At 40.3% G+C, this 25,719-nt stretch overlaps 2 protein-coding genes across 8 annotated transcripts in view; both read left to right on the forward strand.

Moving 5' to 3' along the window:
- The first annotated feature begins 96 nt into the window (after positions 1 to 96).
- Positions 97 to 2,423, forward strand: RHNO1 (RAD9-HUS1-RAD1 interacting nuclear orphan 1). 2 transcript variants are annotated; one of them, XM_034645136.1, is made up of 2 exons: positions 97 to 379; positions 1,492 to 2,423. In XM_034645136.1, the coding sequence occupies exons 1-2, from the start codon at positions 254 to 256 to the stop codon at positions 2,089 to 2,091; spliced, it is 726 nt and encodes a 241-aa protein (XP_034501027.1). In that variant the 5' UTR covers positions 97 to 253; the 3' UTR covers positions 2,092 to 2,423. The 2 variants fall into 2 exon arrangements, with proteins under 2 accessions (XP_034501027.1, XP_002914174.1); XM_002914128.4 differs by having other exon boundaries at positions 143 to 421.
- A 1,446-nt stretch (positions 2,424 to 3,869) lies between these two features.
- The window catches only part of TULP3 (TUB like protein 3), a 58,335-nt gene continuing 36,485 nt past the window's right edge, over positions 3,870 to 25,719 (forward strand). For 5 of the 6 annotated variants that reach the window (XR_004621222.1, XR_004621223.1, XR_004621224.1 and 2 more), the window contains exon 1: positions 3,870 to 4,056. Coding sequence is in view for 1 of the 6 variants with exons in the window: in XM_034645134.1 (XP_034501025.1) it covers positions 4,016 to 4,056 (41 nt within the window). In the remaining 5 variants the exon portion in view is untranslated. Of the gene's footprint in view, positions 4,057 to 5,792; positions 5,873 to 25,719 lie in introns of all 6 variants that reach the window. The other variant, XM_034645135.1, reaches the window with a different exon arrangement.

Here is a 25,719-nt window from a genome sequence, read left to right on the forward strand (position 1 = left end):
AATGGGAATGACTGTGTTTTCACTTGGTGATGTAGGAATAGGAAGCTGTACTCCCACAGTGTTGAGGTAGGGGTGGTGGTTGATAATAGAACTGGTCGACAGAGGATGAGCAAGAGCTGGGGATGGAATCGTCAGAATTGTCTCTCAGCTTTTGTTTTTTTCTCTGAAGGCATGGGTTGGAATCGGAACCTGAACCCGGACCTGACTACAACCAGCATCATGTGGTTACTAATTGCTCTTCCTTCACCTATTGATGCCTCCCAGAAAAAAACGGCGCCAGCGTTCCCAGAAAGCCCAGCTGCTATTCCAAGAACCACCACTGGAGGGCCCCAAACACCACTATGGCTCTCCCCAGCTTACCATCACTCACACTAGACAGGTGCCCAGCAAGCCCATTGACCATAACACCGCCACGTCCTGGGTAGGCCATGGGATTCTTACTTTGACTTTTGCTCTCTTAGGCTTCTCAGAATGCTGCCTCTTCTGCCCCTTAAACCAGGGCCTCCAAAGATTCATGGGGACAGGGACAAGGAGGCAATGTATTCTTTCTGTCATCAGCCATCTTCTCTGGTATATCTTCTTTTCTAAGTTGAAGCTGAGGCATGGGCTGGTTGGAGTTGGAGTCTTTCCCCCCACAGTCTTCTTAAAGAGTTCAGGATAAAAGTTTTATTATCCAGTAGCTCAGTGAAGAAGCCAGATAAATGGCAGAATGAGTAAAAAAATGAGATTGTTCTCCAAACTTCACTTGAGAGGTAAACCTTTTAGCTAGGTACTATATTTACTATTTAGTAGAGTGAACCTGGAGAAAACCCCACAGAAATGGCATGTTGTATTTTGACAGTTTCAAGGCCCTAGGAAGAGAATACAGCTACTGTCAGGGAAGTAGTATAGCCAGAGGGCCAGACAAAAAAGCCTAAACTTCCGTTTAAGAGTTCTTAATGAATAGAGCTTGCTCAGGATTGCTTGGAAGAACCATAATACTTGCTTTGGGATTGTAGAAGAAACTGAAATGTTAGAATCCCATGGATGAGAAGAGGAATGAACATTTATTGAGAACTCGTCGTATGTCAGCTCTTTTGCTGATTGTTTTCCACACAGGATCTCACTCCCTATTCTTGCACTCAGCATTCACTCTACTGGGGGCCTTCTTCATGTCAGGCACTCTGCTAGGTGCTGGGCATCAAAGGTGAGGAAGACTGCTGGTCTCTGCCCTCAAAGTTTAAAGATAGTTAAACAAGTTGTAGGTATACGGTGTGATAAAGTGAAGGAGACATTGTCCCCTTTCCTACACATGAGGAAACAGCCAGAGAGATCGAATTACTTGCCCAAAACTCATATCCCTTTCTTTTAATATCCCATTAGACAGATATTTTGTTTTGTGTCCATACTATACTGGGCCCCCTTTTAGAATTCTGGTCCTTGGATATAGTTTCCTCCCCTTGGTAGCTGGCTCTCCTCACTTCCTTTTGGTTTTTGTTTTTGATCCTTAAGGTATCACCTCAGTTTGATACGACAGCAGAAAGCTGGTTCCCGGTGAACCAGAAACGTCATCATCGAAACCAGGCAAAGCATTCAAGTCGAAAATCTACCACCTCCAAGTTCCCACATCTAACATTTGAGAGTCCACTGTCTTCCTCCGGTTCAGCCATGCTTGGGATCCCCTTAACCAGGGAATGCCCTCGTCAATCAGAAAAGCGCCTTTCCAGAAGGCCCTTAGTTCCAATGCTCAGTCCTCAAAGCTGCGGGGAAGTGTCAGCACATACGCTTCAGAACTTCCCTTATGTATTCATTCCACCTGATATCCAGACCCCAGAGTCATCGCTGGTGAAGGAGGGGCCCAATCCCTCAGATCAGAGGGAAAGTAGCCTTCCGAGCTGCTCCTTCCATACTAGTACTCCCAAGGGCCCAGAGCCTGGGCCTATTCTCGTTGAAGACACTCCTGAGGAGAAGTATGGGATCAAGGTCACATGGAGGAGACGACACCACTTGTTTGCTTACCTCAGGGAGAGAGGGAAGCTGAACAAAGACCAGTTCCTTGTGAAAAATTCCCTGGATTCCTCAGACACCAGCAGTCTCAAGACATTTTCATAAAGTTGCTAAAGTACTTTCCCGGCTCACAGGAGAGTACATTAGGAGAATAAAATGGAAATAATACCAGTAACCTCAATAGAAAAAAGATGCTTTAACTAGAACCTTGGAGTCCTAAGGGAATTCAGTTCCCAGATTTGCTTTTTAAAATGTCTTTTCCTGAAAAGTCTTTAGTGTCATAAACAGTTCATATTTTTCTTTCATTAACTGTTTAAAATTTTAAAGTCTCTTGCAGTAACTATTTAAAATGTATGTAAATAAATGGTTGCAGAAAGGTTTTAGAGAACCCTGCTTCTGATTACTGATCATGCAGCAATATTACCTTCTCTACACAAGGTCTTTCTTCATTGTATTTTTTAAACCACTACTCAGTAATCCTCTAATCACCTCATTCAAACTCATTCATTCCACGTTTTTGAATACAAATTCTGTGTCAGGCTCAGCAGCAGCTTCCTTTATGACATCATGGACGGGAAAAATAAAAGCGGAACTCTGTGACTTGGTAGCTGAACTGCCACCTCTGTGACCTTGCTCCTCCGCTCAAAGGCCAAGGTGAGGAAAGGCAGCAAGCCCTGTTTTAGTGAATACAGTCGGGTCAGGGACGATAAAGGGGACATAGAGAAGTTACTTAGGTTTGCTGTGTTTTGGTTTTTTATTTCCATTCAAAGAAATCTGTAAATATCAAATAGGGTGGGAAAATGATTTTTTGTAGTGACTGTTTAAAATGTATGTAATTGAATATGGAAACTTTTCAGAGAAGAATACTTACTGTAGCTAATGCAGGACTGCCCTTTCAAAACCTGCCTCCTTTGCCCTTTCGCCACTAGAGAGAGCATCTCTTTCAACTGCATCCCGTTCAGCTTTAAGAACCTCCTCTGTGTCCGGTCCAGCCAGAGCTGAACAAGCAGGGATTATTCTGCTTATTTTATAGTTGGGAATCTGAAGCCCACATAATGAACTATGTTTAGGGTCACACAGTGAGTGGAGGCTGACACATCGAGGCGATGCTCCCTTCTCCCAGCTTGTGCCAACTTCTGCCCCCCTTAGGTAAACCCAATGTGGAAACAGCTGACCTCGGAATGCTATAAGCGCAACACGCGATAACTTTTGCCAGGATGTTTTGGCGATGAGAAAGGAAGTGGCGACAAGATTTATTGGAAACGAGAGCACATATTTAGATCTCAAATCTTATGGGATATGGATGTTTGAAGATTGTCCATAGGCCGTAGAGAGAGGTAAATGGGAAAAGTTCTTAAAGTCTGTAGAATTGATCTAGCAATGCTCTAAAAACTTGGACTGGAGTAAGGGAGGCTGAAGGAGTTTTGTGCAGTTGTAATGCGAGACCAGATAACTATGAAAGAGAAAGGGAGTGACTGCTGGAGAGGCTACAAGTGTGCTTTCCGGAAGGCTTTGGTGTCGGGAGGGGCCGCGCTGTGAGGGACGCGGCAGAGGTCTGTGAGTCCCAACATCACAGACCTCTGAAAGCGCTCTGGGTGGTCTCTGGGTACAAACAGCGGGGACGCGGGTAGGCCGCTCCATGGGTGGCGGTTAGGGGGATGGGCCGTTCCTCCGACAAACTGACTTCCCCGCCGCTGGGAGCCAACGCAGCTGACGCGAACACATCCCTCCGCCCTCCGCCCCATCCCCGAGACGCGCTCCTGGGACCCAGCCCTACCTAGCGCGTCACCCGACTTCGGACGCAGGCGCCTTTAGCTCCCGGCGCCCCCGTCCCCTAGAAACCCTCCCGCATCGCCGAGCGGCAGCAATAGCCAATGAGAGACGAGCGGCCGGCAAGAGGACCAATAGGCGGTGGCAACAGTGCGGGGTGCGGTTGCTAGGGGGCGGGGCCCGGCTGCCTGCCAGGCTTGCCACCCTAGCAGCGGCGTCTGGGCTTCTGCACTTGGTTGCCACTTCCTGAGCCGCGGGGATGGAGGCGTCGCGCTGCCGGCTCGGACCCCGCGGGGACAGGTTCGACAGGGGTGGTGGCTGGTCTCGTCTCGAGCGGGGCGGAGGGACGGAGTGAGACCGTGGCGGTCCTCCCTGGGAGCTCTAAAGAGAGGGCGGTGGGCTCGGGTCAGGGAGGGAGGGACGGATTTGGCGGCAGGAGGCGAGTCTTCTGTCCCCCACTCCGCGGTGGAAGATCCCCTTTTTACTGGCGAGCGGTAGGAAGCAGCGGCTCTGCTGCCTGCACCGAGAGGAAGGACTTTGTGTTCAGGTCCTTGCTTGGGAAACTCTTGGAGTTTTCGTTGCGAGCTCGTTTTGCTCTCTGTGGGCCTCGCTTGCTCAAAATGCGTTAGCCCTGCTCTTCACGCACTGCCCGGCACTGCCGGAACTGAGGTGGATGAAGTCTTTCCCGGGGCTGTCGAAGCGGAAGGTTGTGGGTGATATTTAATCATTTGCTCTAATGCCATTGCTTTTGGCAGGCGGTGCTGAATTCTGGAACGGAGTCCGAGGGCCGAAAGTGCAAAACTATTCTTTTGCTTCTTTCTGCTTTATAGTAATTATCTCTTATTTAGGATCGTTCGTCCTATTTGCAATGTACCGTACCCCTTGTTTGCGCTCCTCTTTCCTGCTCTGCCAGAGGGAGAGCCTGGGAAATAAAACAATCCGAAATCTCAGTCTGTCAATTTCTTGTTAGCTAGGTTAATGAAAAGTTAAGGGGGAGCGGCATGAAATCATTGGCTTCAAACTTTGGCATTGTCTGAGAATTGAAATCATACACGCCAACAGTGTTCCCGCTTCTTATTCCATTACCACGGCGAATAAAGATGTAGAGTGTAAGGAGTTAGTCTGATGCTTAGATTAGTAGATGTTTAAACAATTCTATTTAAAAACGTCACAAGGAGGTGTTGGGTATAGAGAACACCCATTTTCCCCTTTCGTCAGCTTTTATTTACGTGATAACTGTGATCTGAGAGATTTGTTCACTGCACTTTTTTTTTTTCAAGTTGAGAGAAAAATAACCCACGTTTACCAGTATAACTATGGAAGTGCTAGGAGGAGGTAAAGTTAAAATTCAGCGTCTTTGTTGAATTCAGATGGTGTATGTTCAGTGTGGGCATTCAATAAATTAACTGAATGAATTTACGGCAATAAATTTCTTGGGTACCAGATGTTTGATATATGACTCATGATTTTGCGCGGGGGGGGGGTGTTTGACTTTGAAACTGAGACCAGGAGGCAAAGTGGTTTTTAATTTATTGGACTTGAAGTTTAAAAGGATAATTTTAAAGTTTTCCCCTTTTTTTCTTCCCAAAGAAAACAGCCCTTTAATTTAAAAATTGACATCAAAGGAGAGTGTGAGTCACCAAATGTTTCTCCTGCCCTAGGTAATATTAAGTGCAGTTTCTATCACTGTTTAACTCAGTTGTTGCTGAGGAGTGGAATGTCTCCTGTATTTTGGCTTCAGATTGTGTGCTTAATGTTTTTGATGAAATACATTGATAGAGTTTTTGGTATTAATACCTTTCCAGGTGAAGTATAACATCTGACTTTTAAATTTCCTGTGATTTTTTTTTCCTTTGAATTTTACTATGTTGCCTTTGACTGTTTACCATGAGGCAGATTTCTTTTGAATGGGGTGGAAAAATTACTAACAAACTTAAGGTATTTTTCTTATTTCTGAAATATCTAGTGAAATTTGGAGATGGAATTTGAAACATCTCTCTCAGGAACTTTGTTGAAGGAGGCATTTTATATTATAGATTCTCGGGAGATGACCGTGCCTGGCTAGTGCTGGAACTTGAGCTTTCTCTGGCCTTTTGTCCCTGATAGAGGATTGAAGGTATGGTGAGAGATTTCTCAGTGTGATACGACCTTGTGACCCAGTTAGACTAAGAAAGTCCTAGTCTCTGATTTATCCGTGCTTTCTCTTTAGAAATATGAACAGTTGTAGTAGCTGGAGGTTATGTGTTGTCCAGGCTTGTTATCCTTTCTCACGTTCTCTCTTTTTTGAAGATTTATTTATTTTAGAGAGAGAGAGAGTGTGTGCAAGAGCAAGCAGGGGGAGGGGCAGAGGGAGAAACTCCTGAAGCGGACTCCCTGCTGAGCTGGATCCCAGGACCCTGACAACATGACCTGAGCGGAAACCAAGAGTCAGCCACTTAACCTACTGTACCACCCAGGTGCCCCTCTCTCTTTTTTGAATGTTTCATCAGATCAGCTGATTGTTGGCAAATAGAGACTTACCCAGTGCTTAAATGTACTCAGAGTAACTAATCCATGACTGCAGTATGTTTGGCAAATATTAAAAGTTCCTAATAACTTCAAACATGCATGTGTTTCTCCAAATGAGAAAGCTACATGCAGACCTAGAAAGGAGAGAATAATCTGCAGTAAATATTCTTTTTTTTGAAATCCTTCTGTTCCAAGCAGACAGACTCAGACATTTTTTGGAATAGTTTTTATTTCTGACTTCACTTGTTCTTTCCTATGGAAACTCTGCTGTTTTCCCTGCATCTGTGCCCATTGAAAGAAAATGCTAACGTTTGTTCTTACTAAGGGGGAAAAGTATGCTTGAATTACTCAGAGGCAGAGTTGAAGTTGCCTTGCTTCTCCGTATTTGAGGATTTTAGGACTAGAAGGGGCCTTGTTAATTCCCTTTGTTCTCCTGTTTGAGAATAATGGAATTATTATGGCTTCTTTCAACTAGAATTTCCTGTGGTCTGCTTTTGCTTTATTTCCTCTGAATCAACTCACTAGAAACAAGCTCTCAGTTCTACTAAATCTATCCTGCCTCATCAGACATCCTTATTGTCAGTAATAATGAAGGCTGCAAAATGTTCCTGGCCTGGTTAAAGCTTAAATCCACTTATGACTGAGAGAAGACACCCTGTCCACATGCTGATCGATGTGCTGTCTTTATTTACTCACTTTAATACCTGCCATGAGGGCTTGATAATGAGGATTGCCATCTCTGTCTCTGCCTTAGAACTGCCTTAGAACTTCCGTGAAAATATGGATGATGAGTTTATGTCATTGAGTCACAGAACCCCGGTTCTGAAGAGGGCTATAGCACTACTTTTATTGTTTATGAGACGGCATTTGCTGTTTTACCACGTGGCATTGTGGGAGGTATGGAAACTTTCACTGGGTTCCTGAGTTCTAGTCCTAGCTTTTTCACTCCTCGGCAGTGTGATCTTAAGCAGCTCATCTACTTTTTTGGCTTCAATTTTCTCCTCTGGAAAATGCGGGCTGCTTTGGATTCCCTCGGTGATTTATAACAAATTAATAAAATGACATATATATTTTTAACAGCACATGGCCAAAATGATATTCAGTGAAAATTATGTCTTTTCTTACTGTCTCCATGTCACCTTGTTCATTCATTGATGGACATCTTAGGGGCCTTCCAAAGATATTGTGTTAAATAATCTATAAATACTCCTTTCCCACTCCTAAAATTTGATGATTTTGAGTTTTAGGGTAAAATATAATATTCTAGGGCGCCTGGGTGGCTCAGTCGGTTAAGCGTATGTCTTCGGCTCAGGTCATGATCCCACAGTCTAGAATCGAGTCCCACTTTGGGCTCCCTGCTCAGCAGGGAGTCTGCTTCTCCCTCTGCCCTTCACCCCACTTGTGCTCTCTCTCTCTCTCTCAAATAAATAAATAAATAAATAAATAAAATCTTTAAAAAAAATAAAATTCTCTAAGCCCTGATATCTACTTTCATCATTGACAGGAAGTGTTTTTAGAATATAGTTCCTACTTTTTTTTTCCTGTGGTAATTAAAGTATAGAAAATAGGAGTGTAAGAAGAAAACGAATATTATTTTTCAGACAAGCTTCTAGAAGAATAAATCTTGCTATTCAGCTTTTCAGGAAGAAACTTCAGTACATCTATAGTTTGCCTTTGATTTTAGGTTTTAGAATGCAGCCAATTTAATAGAGGATTGACTTGTTTCCCTATTGAAACATAGTGTACTTTTGTTATGGCAATGCCATATGAGCTAGAGATAAAGTAGAGAGTTTTTTGGCTGAGTTAAGGTCTTAAGCTGTGTTGTTCCAAAGGGAAGATTTATTGGGAATAAAATGATCAGTAATAAGGCTTACATTTAAGTATCCTTTGCTGCATTCACAGTGTGTCACTCATTTGATCTCTTTCGAGCTTCATCGCTCCAAAGAAAGCAGGGCTGGTGGTGTGATCTTCATTTTATAGATGGGGAAGTTAAGAATGAGGAAGGATGTGATATACCTAAGGTCACATGACAAGTAAATGATGCGGTCAAAAGTAAAATTCAGAAGTAAAATCCAGGCTTTTGACTTCTAATCTCCTCTCCCCCCCACTCCCATGTATTATCAAAATATCTATTCCAAATATTCTGGGTGCCATTTTTACAAATAAATGATAACAATGGATACTGATTACATTCTAATTATTTTTAGGATGAGCGGTTGAAGAAATCAGACATTTTAGCGAAGTACTAATTTCATCCAAGGGAAAGGGAGTAGAAATATTTCTTTGGTATTGTTAGGCAAACAAATGCACTTCCATCTTTATCCAGGAAATAGAAGGGGAGTAAAAAACATTCCTGAGGAGAGAAATGTAGCCCTGAGGAAAAGAGAATCAGGCAAAAGGTAGAATCAACCTAGTTTCTGAGTAACATCTTTTTTAAATCTAGAAAGAAGGAATGAATTCTTTGACTTCTGAATCAAATTATACATTTAAAATAACCTTTCTGTTTGGTTCACTCAAAAGAATGTTTTTGCTTTTACTTTGTGGAACATGCAAAATGAAGAGCAGTTCACTCTAATTTTCTTTGCTGCATTATTTGGGGCCAAATGAATGATTAAATCAGTTACCAACTTTTCCTTCTCATTGCCTCTCTCTCCCCAAACAATTCTCCTTTCTTTCTGAAGGAATGAAATAGGCCCACTAAATGGGCCTCTTAGGAGATGGATTTTCATTCCCTAGCTTCAATTAAGTTAGTCCCAGATTGTGGCAGTCATTCAAGTAGAAGACGGCTGAGCCTAGAATACTAACATTTGTCCTCAGATGAGGAAGGATGGATTTCCAAGGAGTCTTTTCTGGCAGTTCTAATTTGATCTTCATGTGCCTTTTCCCAGAAGCAGTGTTTTGTTGTAGCCAGAGGTGTTCTTGGTGTCTCAGTACATGTGAAAACACAGCCTTCCAGTACTGACATTTGGGATTGGGGCAAGGGGAATCTATTTGTCAATTGACTTAGAGAAATTACTCTATTAATAGCTATTGCCTCAGCTACCCGACACTGGAATCAGTTCCGACAGTGAAATCTGATGACTCCTTTTCACTATATTCAACTGATCAACTCCTCCCATGGGTTTCTTCAGAATCCACTCACTGGCTTAGAAATTCCGCTACCTGGAGCGCCTGGGTGGCTTGGTCAGTTAAGCATCTGCCTTTGGCTCGGTTGATGATCCTGGGGTCCTGGGATCGAGTCCTACGTTGGGCTCTTTGCTCAGGAGTCTGCGTCGCCCTCTGCCTGCGCTCCCCCAGCTTGTGCTCTATCTCTCTCTGACAAGTAAATTAAAAAAAAAAAAAGAAATTCTGCTACCTAATACTACCAAATGAACTGGCATTCTGACTGAAAAGATTCTTGGCAGACTTACTGAAATACAATAATAGTGAAATTCCAGATTCTGCTGGCCATTGGAGTGTATGTGGTCAGTGGTGCAGTTTAGCATGCTGAATTGTTCCACTTTTTGGCTATTTTGAATAATGCTGCTATGAACATTAGTGTCCAAGTCTTTGTGTGCACATATATTTTCATTTCTTTTGCGCATATACCTGAGTGGAGTTGTTGGGTCATGTGGTAACTCTATGTTTTACAACTTGAGGAACTAGCAGACTTGTTTTCCAAAATGGCTGCAACATTTTACATTCCCCACAGCAAGGTGTTGGGGTTCATTTCTGTACATCCTCACCATTACTTCTTGTTGTCTATCTTTTTGATTATAGCCCTCCTCATGGATGTGAAATAGCATCTCATTGTGCTTTTGATTTGCATTCCCTTAATGATGATTAATTGAGTTTTTTTATGTGCTTATCGATCATTCCTGTATTTTTAGAGAAATATCTGTTTGTTTACTTTGCCCGTTTTTAAATTGGGTTGTCTTTTTATTACTTAGTTGTAAGAGTTCTTTATAGGTATTTTGGATACAATTCCCTATCAGATAAATGATTTACAGGTATTATCTCTGTCAGTGGATTGCCTTTTCCCTTTCTTGATGGTGTCATTTGAAGTGTGAATTTTATTTTGCTAGAGTCTAATTTATTAATTTTTCTTTTTATCTCTTTTGTTTTTGGTGTTGTACCTAAGCATTCATTGCCTAGTCCAGGTTTACAAAGATTTAGTCAGATGTGTTCTTCTAAGGTTTTTAAAGTTTTAGCTATTTAGGTCTTTGATTCATTTTGTGTATGCTATGAGATAGGGGTCCAAATCCTTTGCATGTGGATATCCAGAACCATTTGTTGAAAAAGCTATTTTGAACCTATTTTTAAAACTGAAGTGTCACAGACTACTTTCCAACTTCCTACCTCTAGATCTACCTTATTCTTTTTAATACCCAAAGTATTATTTTCATAAATGTATCTTATTGCTCACCTGTTGACAGACATTAATATTATCGTGGGGGTTCTATTGAAAACAATGAAAAATTGCATCCTCGTTACATGTATCTTTATATATTTGGCCTAGTATTTTGTAAACTTTGTATGTTTGGGGATGCAGAGTTTAATTTTAGTAGAGGCTGCTAAATTTCCCTCCAAAAAGGTTATAAACTTTTTCTTCACAGACTATGAATGCTCGTGTTAAAGTGGAGAATTACCACTCATTCTTGTTGCTCAGTCCCTTATATGTACAGATTGAGTACATAGTAGGCACTTCGTAAATATTTACAGGTGTTAAAGATGAGGGTAAAGTTGAGGGGCTACCTGCAATTTGGTTTAGAGTCACTTTAAGCTGGTCTTTGAGACAAAGAATATAAAGCCAACTAACGCAAAATTCAACAACTAAAAGAAAATTTACATATGAAATAGGAGCAAAGGTAGCCAAGATTATGTAGGTAATATTCTTATGTTCTTTACAGATGAAACAAAGCATATTGTTTGTGGAGTCCAAGATGTTTACTGACAAATATGATAGGGAATTGCTACAAAAACTGTTCCAGAAGTATATAATAAGAGAAATTTTGATTGCCAGGTATGAGTTGTAGTTAGCAAAATATAACTGAATGTATGATGGGAAGATGTGGCACCTTGGAGGTGCTAAGGTTATTAGTCATCATTTGTGTCTCAAATGTGGAGAGAGAAAAAGAGAATTATCAGTACAGTAAGTTCAAATTTAAGAAAGTATTTAAAAATGACTGCTTCCAGCTTTTCTGATATGGAATAATGATCTCAGACCGACTAATCTTGGCCAACAGAACTGAGGTCAGCTATGTGATATACATGATACTACAGTATAATGTGAAACTTTGTCCCCCTTAAGCTCGTAACTGACAGAGGAAATAAAGGAGAAAACCAAAGAACAGAGAAGTCTCTATCATCTCTGGTAATGTGTATGCCAATAGGGTAGGTACTATTTTATTAAATCTGTGAAAGGTACATCCACAGTTTTAAACTAAAAATAAAGTTGTTTTTTCTTTAAAAAATGATACTAGGTTTACAGTAACTTTTGTTCAAATTATTTCGCATAGTTAGGCAGTGATCTTTTATCAGTTTCTTCATTATTTTCCATAGCCATACAGCTATAAAATGGGGACAGTAATATCTAATTTTTACCTACTTTGGAAAGTTCCAAAGTAAGGGATGACGAATTAGAGTATTTCTTTAAGGCATAAGTCAAAGGACTTTTTAAAATCTAACTTTAAAATTCATTTGTTTATCAGACATTTTTTTCACATCTTCCATGTTCTAGGCATCGCATGCCATCAGCAATGCTGAGTAATGTTAGAAAGTACTGATGTTTGTTAAGTTTCTTTTGTAATTTTGCTTTTGTTTTGAGTGCTTGAAGTTTGTCTCAAGAGTCGTAAAAGAAATGACTATGCATGTCGCTTAGCTTAGCAGAGGCACTGTTTCGGCAGCTGCTCTGTTGTAGTGAAAGCAAGAGAAGCCCCAGGGAAGTGTAGAGTGGGTCTCCTGACACCACGCTGTAGCAGAAACGCCCTATACAAGACTGCCGTATATACATTTAGCTTCATTACCCACAAGCTTGCACTTGAGCCAGAAGTGTGCGCATACTCCCTTAATAGATCCCTCCTGAAAGTGCCACCTGTCTTCCTAAAACTGAGCATGTTGCTCCTGTGGGTGTTCTGGGGGTTCATGTTGCTAACCAGGATAATGGCATCAGTTTTGATTTCTAGTTGAAAAATAATTAACAGAAGTTCTCAGGGTTGTGAATTCAATCCCCACGTTAGGCATAGAGCTTACTTAAAAACAAAACAAAAAAACCATTAGGGCCACCTGGCAGGCTCAGTTGGTAGAGCATGCGACTCTTAATCTTGGGGTTGTGAGTTAGAGCCCCACACTGGGTGTAGAGATTACTTAAAAAATAAAAATAAAAGGGGCGCCTGGGTGGCTCAGTCGGTTGGGTGTCTGTCTTTTTGGCTCAGGTTGTGATCTCAGGGTCCTGGGATTGAGCCCTGGATCTGGCTCCCTGCTCAGCAGGGAGTCTGCTTTCTCCCTCTCCCTCTGCCCCTTCCCCTTGCTTGTGCTCCCCCACTCTCTCTCTCTCACTCTCAAATAAATAAATAAAATCTTTAAAAAAAAAAAAAACCAAATCAACAGTCTTTTTTTCTTCATTTTAAAATGCAGCCATTTAAGAGCCTTCAGGTGCTTGTGTTGGCAGCACATCTGCTCAGAGCCTTCAAGCATTTTTTTTTTTTTAAAGATTTTATTTATTTATTTGACAGAGATAGAGACAGCCAGCGAGAGAGGGAACACAAGCAGAGGGAGTGGGAGAGGAAGAAGCAGGCTCATAGTGGAAGAGCCTGGCGTGGGGCTCGATCCCATAACGCCGGGATCACGCCCTGAGCCGAAGGCAGACGCTTAACCGCTGTGCCACCCAGGCGCCCCCAAGCATATTTTGAGTAAGCACATGTAGCAATTAGTGGAGATCAGATAAGTGTGCTTATAACTGAGACACCGGGTTGATTAATACATAGCAGAACGCTGCTGGCTCCTATATTGATTTCAACCATTTATAGTTTCAAATTGTTTTATTCTTAGTTACATTTAATAGGCTAAGAAGTTGACTTTTAACATATATATTTTAAATGTCTTTACATGGTACTGTTACGAAAAAACAGCTTTTTCCTTTCTAGATAGGGGAGAACCCAGTGCTTTCCTACAGTGTGTTTCTTTCCTGCTATGTGTTTCTTTCCTGTTTGTCTCCTTAACTACTCACACAGAACACTTCACATCTCTGGTCCCCAAATGTATGGGGTTTTTGTCCCCACAACAAGCAATTCTCTGTGACACCAGCTGGGTGTCCTACAATTCAACTCAATTCTGATATTATCTACCCAAGATAGGTTTGGATCCTACAGGTTAAGGGCTCGGTCCCACAAGACTGCCCCTCCCTTGCTACCCTCATTGTTCAGGTGTCATTCGCAAGCCCGGTTATCACCTGTGCTTCTGACCCAACCAGCTACAGATGATAGGTTCCAAAGATTACCCCCTTGGGTTCAGTTAATTTGCTAGAGTAGCTCACAGAACTCAGGGGAACACTTAACGTTTAGCAGCATATTAAGAACAGCCAGATGAAGAGATACATAGGACAAGGCCTGGGAGGGTCCCAAGCACAGGAACTTCTGTCCCCATGGAGTTGGGATGTGTTACCCTCCCGGTGTGGATGTGTTTCCCAACCTGGAAGCTCTCCAAACTCTCTGCTTGTGGGATTTAATGGAGGCTTTATCAGATAGGCAGTATCAATCATAATTTAATGAATTCCATTTTCAGCCCTCCCTTTTCAAGAAAATGAGGGGTGGGGCTGAAAATTCCAAGCATCTTATCATGGTTTGATCTTTCAGGTGACCAACAGGTACAAAATTCAAAAGGATTGAAACAGTATGTAATGAAAAGAATGCTTCCCTTTCCCCTACCTATTTAGTTTCCTCCCTGAAGGCAACACTTGGCAGATAAAAGATATGTATATATTTTTTTCTTTCATAAATGGTGATAAATACTCCCCAATTTTCTGTACCTTGCCTTTTTCAATTAGTAAAACATCTTGGAAGTTGTTCCAAATCAGTATCTCTGTATTTCTGTATTTTACTCATATCAGTGCTTTTTTTTTAAACAGCTGCATGGTATTCCATTGTACAGATATAGTATACTTTATTTAATCAGTCCCTATTGAGGAACATTAAAGTGTGCTATCTTGCTTCTACAAACAGTGCTACAGAGTCATGTAAAGTTTATAATCATATGGGGCACCTGGGTGGCTCAGTTGGTTAAGCAAGCGACTCTTGATTTCAGGTCATGCTCTTAGGGTTGTGAGATCTAGCCCTGTATGTTAGGCTCTGCGGCAGCCTGCCTTGGGCTCCCCGCTGGCTGTGAAGCCTGCTTAAGATTCTCTCTCACCCTCTCTCTCTCAAAAAAAAAAAGTTTATAATCACATTGGACAGTTGGCTAAAGTTGGGAAATCATAAGTTAATAAAGAGTATAAATTTGCCTAAAGAGTTATCTCTGAGTGTAAGTTGCATTCATTAGTAGATCAGAAATTTTATATTTCATACCAACATATTTTTAACATTTCAGAAACTAATGTTAGAGCAAATATGTGATGATTATACACAATTGAACTTACTTGTTGAGAGTAAAGATATAATGAAACCTTGGGAGCTATTGGAAGTTAGAGTGGAGAGAGGTAAAGAGTGGGACTTGTATTTATTACTTTTTTTTCTTACTTCATTGACACTGTTTCTGATAATTCCTTGTGGAAGTTTCAAGGTAAAAATCACTGCCTCCTCTTTGATGAATCATACTACCAAAGGCTTTATATTTTATTTGTAGCTGCTTAAATGTATTGAGTGCCCATTATTATTTTATAAGTAGTAGACCATTTTATTTTGACACAGAGGTTTTCTTTAACATCTATTGTTAGTGTTATTAATTAAATAGCTATTTTGAGCAGTAACTATATCTTTTTTTTTTTTTAAAGATTTTATTTATTTGACAGAGATAGAGACAGCCAGAGAGAGAGGGAACACAAGCAGGGGGAGTGGGAGAGGAAGAAGCAGGCTCATAGCGGTGGAGCCCGACGTGGGGCTCGATCCCATAACACTGGGATCACGCCCTGAGCCGAAGGCAGATGCCCAACCACTGTGCCACCCAGGCGCCCCGCAGTAACTATATCTTTAACTCTTACATAACACATAGACAAGGTAGAGGTTCAGAAAACAATACAGATTTAATGTGTGCATTCTATGTACCTGACACTATTCTATTCATCTTATTAATTCGTTCAGATCTTATATAGTCATAGGAGATGATTATTATTATCTTTCTGCTGTGCATGGTAGGCAGAGGTTAAATGACTTGTCTGAGAGAGAAAGTAAAGGATCCGGGATATTAAAAAGCCAGGGAGTCTGGATCCAGAGTCCATAAAGTTGTTTCACTTTACTTTGATTCTTAGATGTTTTATGAGATCATTATTATTATCCCTTTTGTTAGGGAGGGAAAATGTAGAAAAGTAAAATTGCCCAGGCTATGTTTATGGAAGGTTAATGCTCTCCCTTTAAGGGTATTGCTAGGCAAAGATGCTAGGGGGAAGAGGATAGATTTTATCTTCTGGACTTTGAATGGCATGGCTGTTGAGCAATCACTGGTTTGACTATGGTTAAGACAGCAATTTATATGTTTAAGTAAATTGTTCTTATCCTTTGTATTTATTTTATCTGTTAACATAGTGGATTTTTTTATCTTTACATAACAAAACAACTCACAAGTGTGTTTAAAAAAAATAGAATTGAGGTAGCAGGAAATGAGAATGATTTTTCACTCTGCTCTGCAGAGAGGGGTTGTATTATGTGTCCCTGTCAGCGCCAGAAGAAACTTTCCAGGAGTCAGGAACATTATGGTCTGCTTCACTTATTGAATTTCACTGTTTTTAAATTCAATTTTAGGATTCTTGTAAATATATTGCAGTCTTGCAGTGCGCTTTTTTTTTTTTTTTAAGATTTTATTTATTTGATGGAGAGAGAGACAGCCAATGAGAGAGGGAACACAAGCAGGGGGAGTAGGAGAGGGAGAAGCAGGCTACCAGCAGAGGAGCCCGATGCGGGGCTCAATCCCAGAATGCTGAGATCACGCCCTGAGCGGAAGGCGGACGCTTAATGACTGAGCCACCCAGGCGCCCCAGTGCCCTTTTTTTTTGATATTTTGTCGTCTGACATCCCATAGAAAGGGCTGAAATTCAGAATAATGTTGATCATTGAAAGAATTAGGAAAAAATGGAAGGAAACCTCAAGAAACAAAGAGCAGGTACTATATTTGGGGGAAAAGACTCTCTTCATTGGTGTTAGTAGAGGTCTGATGTTTATTAAAGTAAATTGTTGCTGAACAAACTCGAGGGATGTGGATAAAGTGGGAACTTGCGGGGGTGGATACATGTGGGGAAGGAAGTGCTTCCCTGCTCCCTTTTCATTGACTTTTCTGGTCTCTGATTCATCTGCATCTTTTCAGCAGTTTATCAGTTCACACCCATATTCGCATTTATACATGTTTATCATGTGCATATAAAATAATATATATAGTTTATCAAAATTATTCTGATTTATGACAAATGCTGTATATAATCTCACAGGTACACATGCCAGAATTCCTTGGCAGTGGGAAATGAGGAAGTGAAGGATTTCACAATACGACAAAATATTATGACTCAGTGATTGAGAATAAATGTATTAAAATTTCTGGTGCATTCACTTGAAAGGCATATGGGAAATTTAGGCTTTTCAAAGGAGTTCTAGAGGAAACATTTTTAAAAGGGAGTTCTATTTTGAAAGGGTCTTTAAAAATATGGAATACAAAACATTACTTCTCATTGGTTGATGGTATAGTTGAAGGGTATGTCAAGAGAGTGAAAGGCAGTGTCTTTTCTCCTATAGAAAGTTACCTGTTTATGGAGTGTTTATATGCATCCATATTTTTTTTTTTAGATCTCAACTCTATCCTTTCTAAAAGAAAGTTTGAGTTAGAGACGGCAGTTGTAACTAAACTCTCAAATGGTGTCAGTATCAGCTTTAGGTGTCCTAGTATTCTTGGTCCCAAATAAAATGTAAAGTACAATATCTTTTCATATAAGTGGTTGAGAGTATAAGAATTGGAACTAGATTTCCTGGGTTTGGATTCTGGCTTTGCCATTTACTGATTATGGGACCACATAACTTTTCTGTGCCTCAGTTTCCCCAATGTAAAATAAAAGTTGAATTACTTTACTTCAACTAAATAGCCTATACTGAACTCAGATCTCAGATGTCTCAGAGCCAATTAAAAATCCCAGGAGAGTCTGATTACTTCCACCTATATCAGGTGTCTACCCCAGTCTGTCGGTTTATGGCCATGTAGACAGGCCTATCCAGAATAAATAAGCTGTATAGACATGGTCCAGACTATTCCATCTTGTCAGAGATAGGGGATTATTTTGGACAAGGCAGAAGCTTAAAAGCTACTATTGATACTATCTTTTTTTTTAAATTAATAGACTGTATTTTTTAGAGCAGTTTTAGGTTTATTGAAAAATAAATGGAAGTACAGAGAATTCCCATATAGCCCCTCACCCATCCCCCCATTTCCTCTATTATTAACATTTTGCATTAGTGTGGTACAGTTGTTATAATTGATGAGCCAGTATTGGTATGTTATTATTAACTAAAGTCTGTAGTTTACATTAGGATTCACTCTTTGTGGGTACATCCTGTGGGTTGTGACAAATGTATAATGGCATGTATCTACTATCACAGTATCATACACAGTACTTTCACTGCCATAAAAACCCCTGTGCTCTACTTACTCATTTCTCCACAGATCCTTTTGTTGTTGATTTTATTTTTTAAAATCCAAGTATAATTAACATACAGTGTTTTGTTAGTTTCAGGTGTACAATATAATGATTCAGCAATTCTATACATTTCTCAGTGCTCATCATGATAAATATACTTAATCCCCTTTATCTATTTCACCCAACCCCCCATCCACCTCCCTTCTGGCAACCACCAGTTGGTTCTTTTTGTTGTTCATTTGTTTTTTCTTTTTTTTTTTTTTTAAGATTTTATTTATTTGTGAGAGAGAGAGAGAGAGTGAGTGTGCGCCCAAGCAGGGGAACTGCAGGCAGAGGGAGAAGCATTTTTCCTGCTGAGCAAGGAGCAGGATGTGGGACTCGATCCCGGGACCCTGGGATCATGATCTGAGCCAAAGGCAGACGCTTAACCGACTGAGCTACCCTGGTGTGCCATTTGTTTTGATTTTTAACTTCCACATATGTGTGAAATCATATGGTATTTGTCTTTCTTGAACTGACTTCACTTAGCATAATACCCTCGAGGTCTGTTTTTACTATCTCTCTAGTGTGCCTTTTCCAGAATGTCATAGGGCTGGAATCATATAGTATATGCAGCTTTTTTAGATTGGCTTCTTTCACTTACCAGAATACCTTAAAGGTTCCTCCATGTCTTTGTGTGTGTGCGTGCATGTGTGTGTGTGTGTGCGGTTTGATAGCTCTTTTCCTTTTATCACTGAATAATATTTTATGGTATGGATGTCCACAGTTTGTTTATCCATTCACCTATTGAAGGACATCTTGGTTGCTTCCAGCTTTTGACAATTACGAATAAAGCCGCTATAACCACAATGAAAATATTCATGTGCAACTTTTTGTGTGGACAGTTTTCAACTCATTGGGTAAAGACTAAGCACAACTGCTGGATCATATGATGAAAGTAGGTTTAGTTTTATAAGAAACTGCCAAGCTGTCTTTCATAGTCACTGTGCCATTTTTGCATTTCCTCCAGCAATAAATGAGATTTCTTATTGCTCCACATCTTTGCCAGCATTTGGTGTTGTCAGTGTTTGGGATTTTAACTATTGTAATAGGTCGGCAGTGGTAACTCGTTTTTTTTTTTTTTCCTTTTTTTAATTTGCCATTCTATAATGGCATATGATGTGGAATATCTTTTCATATGCTTATTTGCCATCTGTATATCTTCTTTGGTGAGGAGTCTGTGTAGGTCATTTGCCTATTTTTTAATTGGCTTATTTTCTTATTGTTGATTTTTAAGAGTTCTTTGTGTATTTTGGATAGGACTTCTTTATCAGATATGTGTTTTGTTAATGTTTTCTCTCAGTTGACATTATTTTTCACCTTCCCTGTCCTCAGCTTTTCTTTTTTTTTTTTTTTAGAATTTTATTTATTTATTTATTTATTTATTTATTTATTTATTTGAGAGAGGATGAGAGTGAGAGAGCACAAGCAGGGGGAGAGTCAGAGGGAGAGGGAGAAGCAGGCTCCTGGCTTAGCAGGGAGGCCGATTGCAGGGCTTGATCCCAGAACTCTGGGATCATGACCTGAGCTGAAGGCAGGCGCTTAACTGACTGAGCCACCCAGTCGCCCCTGGCCTCTGCTTTTCTGCAGTAATATCCTAGTTGGCAGAGCTGCACAATGCCTTGTACTTGTTGGTCAGTGAGGTTCAGTATCACCAAGTGGTGACACACAGGCTTCCCAGCAAGATTCTCACATGTATCATAGGATATAGGAAATTGTAAACTTCCTTTTTCTAATATTTTCCCCCAGATATTATTTATTGCACAGGTAACAGAGGAACAAGAAAAATGAAAGGCTACCCCAAATTCTAGTATCTGCTCTTCCTTTTCCTGCATTCTCTTTACTTATCCATGTGGGAAGTAGTGAACTTGATTACCTTTTGAGGCTACCACAACAATTTGCCACCTCTAAAATTTATTTTTATCTCTTCTTAGCTAGTTAAATAAGAGACCCAAGTGTTTTTCTTTTCTTTTCTTTTTTTTTTTTTTTAAGATTTTATTTCTTTGACAGAGGGAGTGAGTGAGCACAAGCAGGGGGAGTGGCAGGCAGAGGGAGAGCGAGAAGCAGGCTCCCCGCTGAGCAGAGAACCCCATGCAGGGCTTGATCCCAGGACCCCAGGATCATGACCTGAGCCAAAGGCAGACACTTAACAGACTGAGCCATCCAGGCACTTCCAGACCCATGTTTTTATGTTTCTCTTATTAGTAAGAAAATGGACGTTTTGAAAGATTGTGGAAATAACTCAGTAAATCAGTAGTAGAGTAGAAAAGAGACCCTCTTCTTTCCTGTCTACTTACTATTCTGTTTTCAAATCTATTAGAATTACTGTTACTGTTACATTAGGACCCTGTCCTTGCTGTAAAATGCTGATGCATCTGGAGTAGACTATATTGCCATTGTAGCCTAGGACAATCTTTTTAAGCCCTAACTTTGGTACTTGAGATGTCAATATAAGGATACAGATAGCTCCCCAATTTATAGCTGTATTAATGTTCCAGGTGTTGGTATGAGTTGGTTGTTTGGCATTTAGGATGTTTTCCCATAGAAAAATCTTTGAAATGGAAATTGGGTTTCCAGAGCAATGCACAAGAGTAAATTTAACTTGGGGTGCCTGGATGGTGTAGTCAGTCAAGCATCCAACTCTTGATTTCAGCTCAGGTCTGATCTCAAGGTCCTGAGATCAAACCCCTCCCTGGGCTCCGTGCTCAGCAGGGAGTCTGCTTGAGATTCTCTCTCCCTCTACCTTTGCCCCTCTGCTCTGCACTCTCTCACTGAAATAAACAAACAAACAAACAAACAAATAAATCTTTTTTTTTTTAAAGGAAAAAAGTAAATTTAACTCAAACTTATAAAATAATTATGTGATTATTTAGTTTTGCCATGGTTTGAGGCCTTTCTGAGCTTGACTGGAAACCTAAACACTGATTTTAAGAATTGTTATGGAGAAAATTGCTCTATAAGTGACCTAGATCATGGTGGGTAAAGGCAAATTGTTCAATTTTTTACATTACTTACCTAAGATTACCTGCTCTTGGAATGATTTTGTCATTTGTGTGTATAGATGTACCAAAGTTGAGAATGCCTCTCTAGTCCCCCAAGGGGAGGGAATGTCACCAAAGTGTATTCTGGGTAGATTTTATCTATATTAATGTGTTTCTCACAGGGCATTGCAACCATCCAACTATATTTGCTACTCTCATCAGACTTTTCACTAGTTCTATACTCAGTAGACTAGTCTCACCAGACTCACTAGTCTTCTTACCTCTGTGTCACCAGGTTACTTTATGGTCCTTTTTACATTATGCTCAGTTATTGTTGGAATTCAAGAGTGGATTCACTGTACAAGCCCACGGCCTACCTTAAGAGCAATGAACAAAGGAGATGCTTTAGTAGGTAGAAGTTAATATTCATATGGTGCTTTGCAGTTTCCAAAGCACTTTTACATATGTCTCTGTGTACTTTCACATGTAATTATCTGATACTTATGAACAACTCTGTGAGGTAGCTGTTACTGTCCACGTTTTATAATTGAGGCAGCGGAGGCTTGGGTAGATGAATTGACTTGTTGAAGATTTAACAATGAGGAAGTTCCCAAACCAGAATTTGAGCCCAAATTTTTTTCTTTTTTTCTTTTTTTAAAGATTTTGTTTATTTATTTGACGGAGATAGAGACAGCCAGAGAGAGAGGGAACACAGGGAGGGGGAATGGGAGAGGAAGAAGCAGGCTCATAGCGGAAGAGCCTGATGTGGGGCTCGATCCCAGAACACGCTGGGATCACGCCCTGAGCTGAAGGCAGACGCTTAACCGCTGTGCCACCCAGGCGCCCCCATTTTGTTTGTTTTAGATTCCACAGATAAGTGAGATAATACAGTATTTGTCTTTTCTCTGATTTACTTCACTTAGAATGGCCTCAAGTTTCATCCATGTTGTCGCAAATGGCAAGATTTCATTCTTTTTATGTCTGAATAATATCCCACATTACATCTTTATTCATTCATCCATTGGTAGACACTCAGGTTACTTCCATGTTTGGCTATTGTAAATAATGCTGCAGTGACCATGGGGTGCATGTCTCTTTTCAGGTTAAGGCTTTTGTTTTCTTCAGATAAATACCCAGAAATAGAATTTCTGGACTATATGGAAACTCTATTTTTAATTTTTAAAAAGATTTTTATTTATTTATCAGAGAGAGAGAAAGAGAGAGAGAGAAAACAAGTCAGGAGGAGGGTAAAAGGAAAGGGAGAAGAAGACTCTCCACTGAGCAGGGACCCTGATGCGGGGCTCTAACCCAGGACCCCAGGATCATGACCTGAGCCAAAGGCAGATGCTTAACTGACTGAGCCACCATGCTCTATTTTTAATTTTTTGAACCTCCATACCATTTTCCACAGTGGCTGCGCCAGTTTACATTCTCACCAGCAGTGCACAAGAGTTCCCTTTCTCCACATCCTCAACAACACTTGTTATTTCTTGTCTTTTTTTTTTTTTTAAGATTTTATTTATTTACTTGAGAGAGAGAGAGAGCTCACAAATGGGGGAGAAGGAGAAGCAGGCTCCCCACTGAGCAGGGAGCCTGACGCGGGGCTGGATCCCAGGGCCCTGGGGTCATGACCTGAGCTGGAGGCAGCTGTTTAACCAACTGAGCCACCCAGGCGCCCCTCTTTGCTTTTTGATACTAGCCATTCTGACAGGTGTGAGGTGATATCTCACTGTGGTGTTGATTTGCATTTTACTCATGATCAGTGATACTGAGCACTTTTTCATGTACTTGTTGGCCATCTGTCTGTCTTTGGAAAAAATGTCTATTCAGATCTTATGCCTATTTTCAAATCGGATTGTTGGGGTTTTTTTTTTTTGCTATAGTACGAGTTCTTTATATATTTTGGATTTTAACCCCTTATCAGGTATATGTTTTGCAAATATTTCCTCCCATTCAATAGGTTACCTTTTCATTCTGTTTATTGTTTCCTTTGCTGTGCAGAAACGTTCTACTTTGATGTAGTTTCACTAAAAGTTTTTTTTAATGAAGTCCAGTTTGTTGATTTTATTGATTTTTAGTATGTGTATTTAAGTAAAAGTCATAATCAAAACCTACAGTTTTTCTCCCAGAAGTGAGAGTCATAGTTAATCAAAGATTAACTGACTAGATTTAAGACTTACAAAATTACATTGCTGTATGTAATTACTTGTCTTCAGTTACTAAACCTTTTTCCTTCATCTTTCCCATAATATCACCTTTTTAATAATTCCTTATCACACATAGTACATTTGTTTCTGATTGAGTTGAACCACATTTCCATAAATTGTTTTTATTGTAATGTCATAGAGGCAGCTAATGACTAAAGATTTACAGTTATGAATTCCTCTAACTAAAATAATTGAATTGCCTTCTCAGTTGTCCCCTTTCTCAGTCCACATTGGTATTTATTGCATTTATTTAAATAAAGGAGGGTAAGCCTTTCCTTCTCCTTTCTTAACTAATTCCTGAGACTAAGAAGTATCACTTGTGATGTTATGAGGCAATATTATAATTAGCAAAGGAAGTGCTCACACAAGGTACCATGAGAAAAGCCATGGCCTGCTCAGAGCCTTCAGTTTTGCAAGTCGTAGCCTGCTGCGTTCCTGGCAAGGATGGTGTTTACTCCCTCCAGTACCACAGAGGAAGCCTGTTTAGCCTCCTGCATCACTGGCCAAATTGCAGCTAAGTGCTGATTACAGCACCCTTATTATCTGGCACCGTGTGGGAGGCAGCAAGAAGCCTTCCCTGACTGGAGAGCGGCAATGGATTTTGTGTTAGAAAAATGTATTCCTTTTTTTTTTTTCCCACGCTGAGAGAACTTGACAGGAATGTTAAAAGTGTAGAGTAATCATAGAATCTAGTAGGTCATTGATACGTTATTAAATGCTTCAAACTGTTTGGCAACATGGTCTGTTGGGTACAGCTCTAGACCAGCAATTCAGTGAATAACGTTTTAAAGTAGACTCTCAGTATCTCAGGTGTTTGTTCTGGGCAAATTTCGTTATTGTTCCCTACCATCTCCATTCCTTAGAAGTACTGTGTGTGTAAATTAGGTGCTCGATTAAAGGGCATGTGGATTTTTAAGTGTACTCTGAAACGCACATTACACAAAATGTCTGGTTTCTTGTTTTTTTCCCTCGTTTCTTATTTTGAAAAAATTTTAATATGCTGAAACCTAGCAAGAAAAGTAAGTTGATAACCTATGCCCTTCACCTAGAGTCACTGCTTATTAACATTATTTTTTAGTATCTCACTTTAAATAGTGGTTTAAATTAGACATATAAAGAAGTTGTAAAAATGTAAGAGAATTCCTTGACCAAATTTCCCCTAATGTTAATATCTTATGTCATCACAGTAAGTTATCAAGACCAGGACATTAATACTCATTCAGTATTAACTAATCCACGGGTCTTTTTGGAGTTTTGCCAGTTTTCCCACTACTGTCTCTTAGTAGTTTGGGATCCAAATCCAGGATCCTGTATTCTACTTAGTTGTCACATCTCTTTAGTGTTCTCCAACCTTCTCCAGCCTGGGTAGTGTCTCAGTCTTTCCTGATCCTGAGGCTTTTTAAAAATCAAAGTATAGGGGCACCTGGGTGGTGCAGTCGTTAAGCGTCTGCCTTCGTCTCAGGGCGTGATCCCAGCGTTCTGGGATGGAGTCCTGCTTCAGGCTCTTCCGCTGGGAGTCTGCTTCTTCCTCTCCCACTCCCCCTGCTTGTGTTCCCTCTCTCGCTGGCTGTCTCTCTCTGTCAAATAAATAAATAAAATCTTTAAAAAAAAATCAGTATAGCTGACACACAGTGTTCCATTAGTTTCAGGTGTACCATATAGTGATTCAGCAACTCTGCTCTGCTCACCGCAAGCGTAACTCCCGTCTGTTACCTTACAAGGCTGTTACATTGCCACTGATGGCATGCCCTATGCTGTACCTTTCATCCCTGTGACTTATTCATCCCTTAACTGGAAAGTTGTACCTCTCACTCCCCTTCATCCCTTTTGATCTTCACACATTTGAAGAATACTGGCCATTTATTTTGTTAGTGTGTTTCTCAGTTTGGGCTCCTGAGCTGTTTGCTCATGATTAAGGCTGTGCATTTTTGGCAAGAATACCACCAGCATGATGCCGTGCCTTTCTCAGCACATCGTATCAGGAGGAGCGTGATGTTTCTGTGTCTTCTTGATGGTGATGTTAATCACTTAGTTAAGGTGCTGTCTTCCAGGTTTCTCCACTATAAAGTTACTATTTTTCCCTTTGCAATCAGTAATTATCTTGTGGGCAGATACTTTGAGACTATGCAAATATCCTGTTTCCCATCATACCCACTAATTTTAGCATCCATTGATGATTCTTGCCTGCAGTAATATTACTGTGGTGTTTGCCTTTGGTGACTTTCTATTTCCATCATTCCTTTTATCTTTTCAAATTGGATTTCTTTTTCTGTAAGGAAGAGCTGTACCTTCTTTGTTTATTTATTCATTTTTTCATTCATTTATTTATCTGTGTCATTATGGACTCATGGATACTCAGAGAAGTGTGGCTCCCCCGTCCACACTACCCTGTTCCTGTTGCCTCATTATTTCTACCTTATTCGCA

The sequence above is a fragment of the Ailuropoda melanoleuca genome, chromosome 16 (assembly GCF_002007445.2).
Source record: "Ailuropoda melanoleuca isolate Jingjing chromosome 16, ASM200744v2, whole genome shotgun sequence".
In the NCBI taxonomy this organism is placed as follows: Eukaryota; Metazoa; Chordata; class Mammalia; order Carnivora; family Ursidae; genus Ailuropoda; species Ailuropoda melanoleuca.

Excerpts from the sequence above, each read along its gene's own strand:
- RHNO1 (XM_002914128.4), top strand. The coding sequence starts at position 254 with ATGCCTCCCAGAAAAAAACGGCGCCAGCGTTCCCAGAAAGCCCAGCTG. Across the intron at positions 422-1,491 it reads ATAACACCGCCACGTCCTGG|GTATCACCTCAGTTTGATAC; the intron begins GTAGGCCATGGG and ends TTGATCCTTAAG.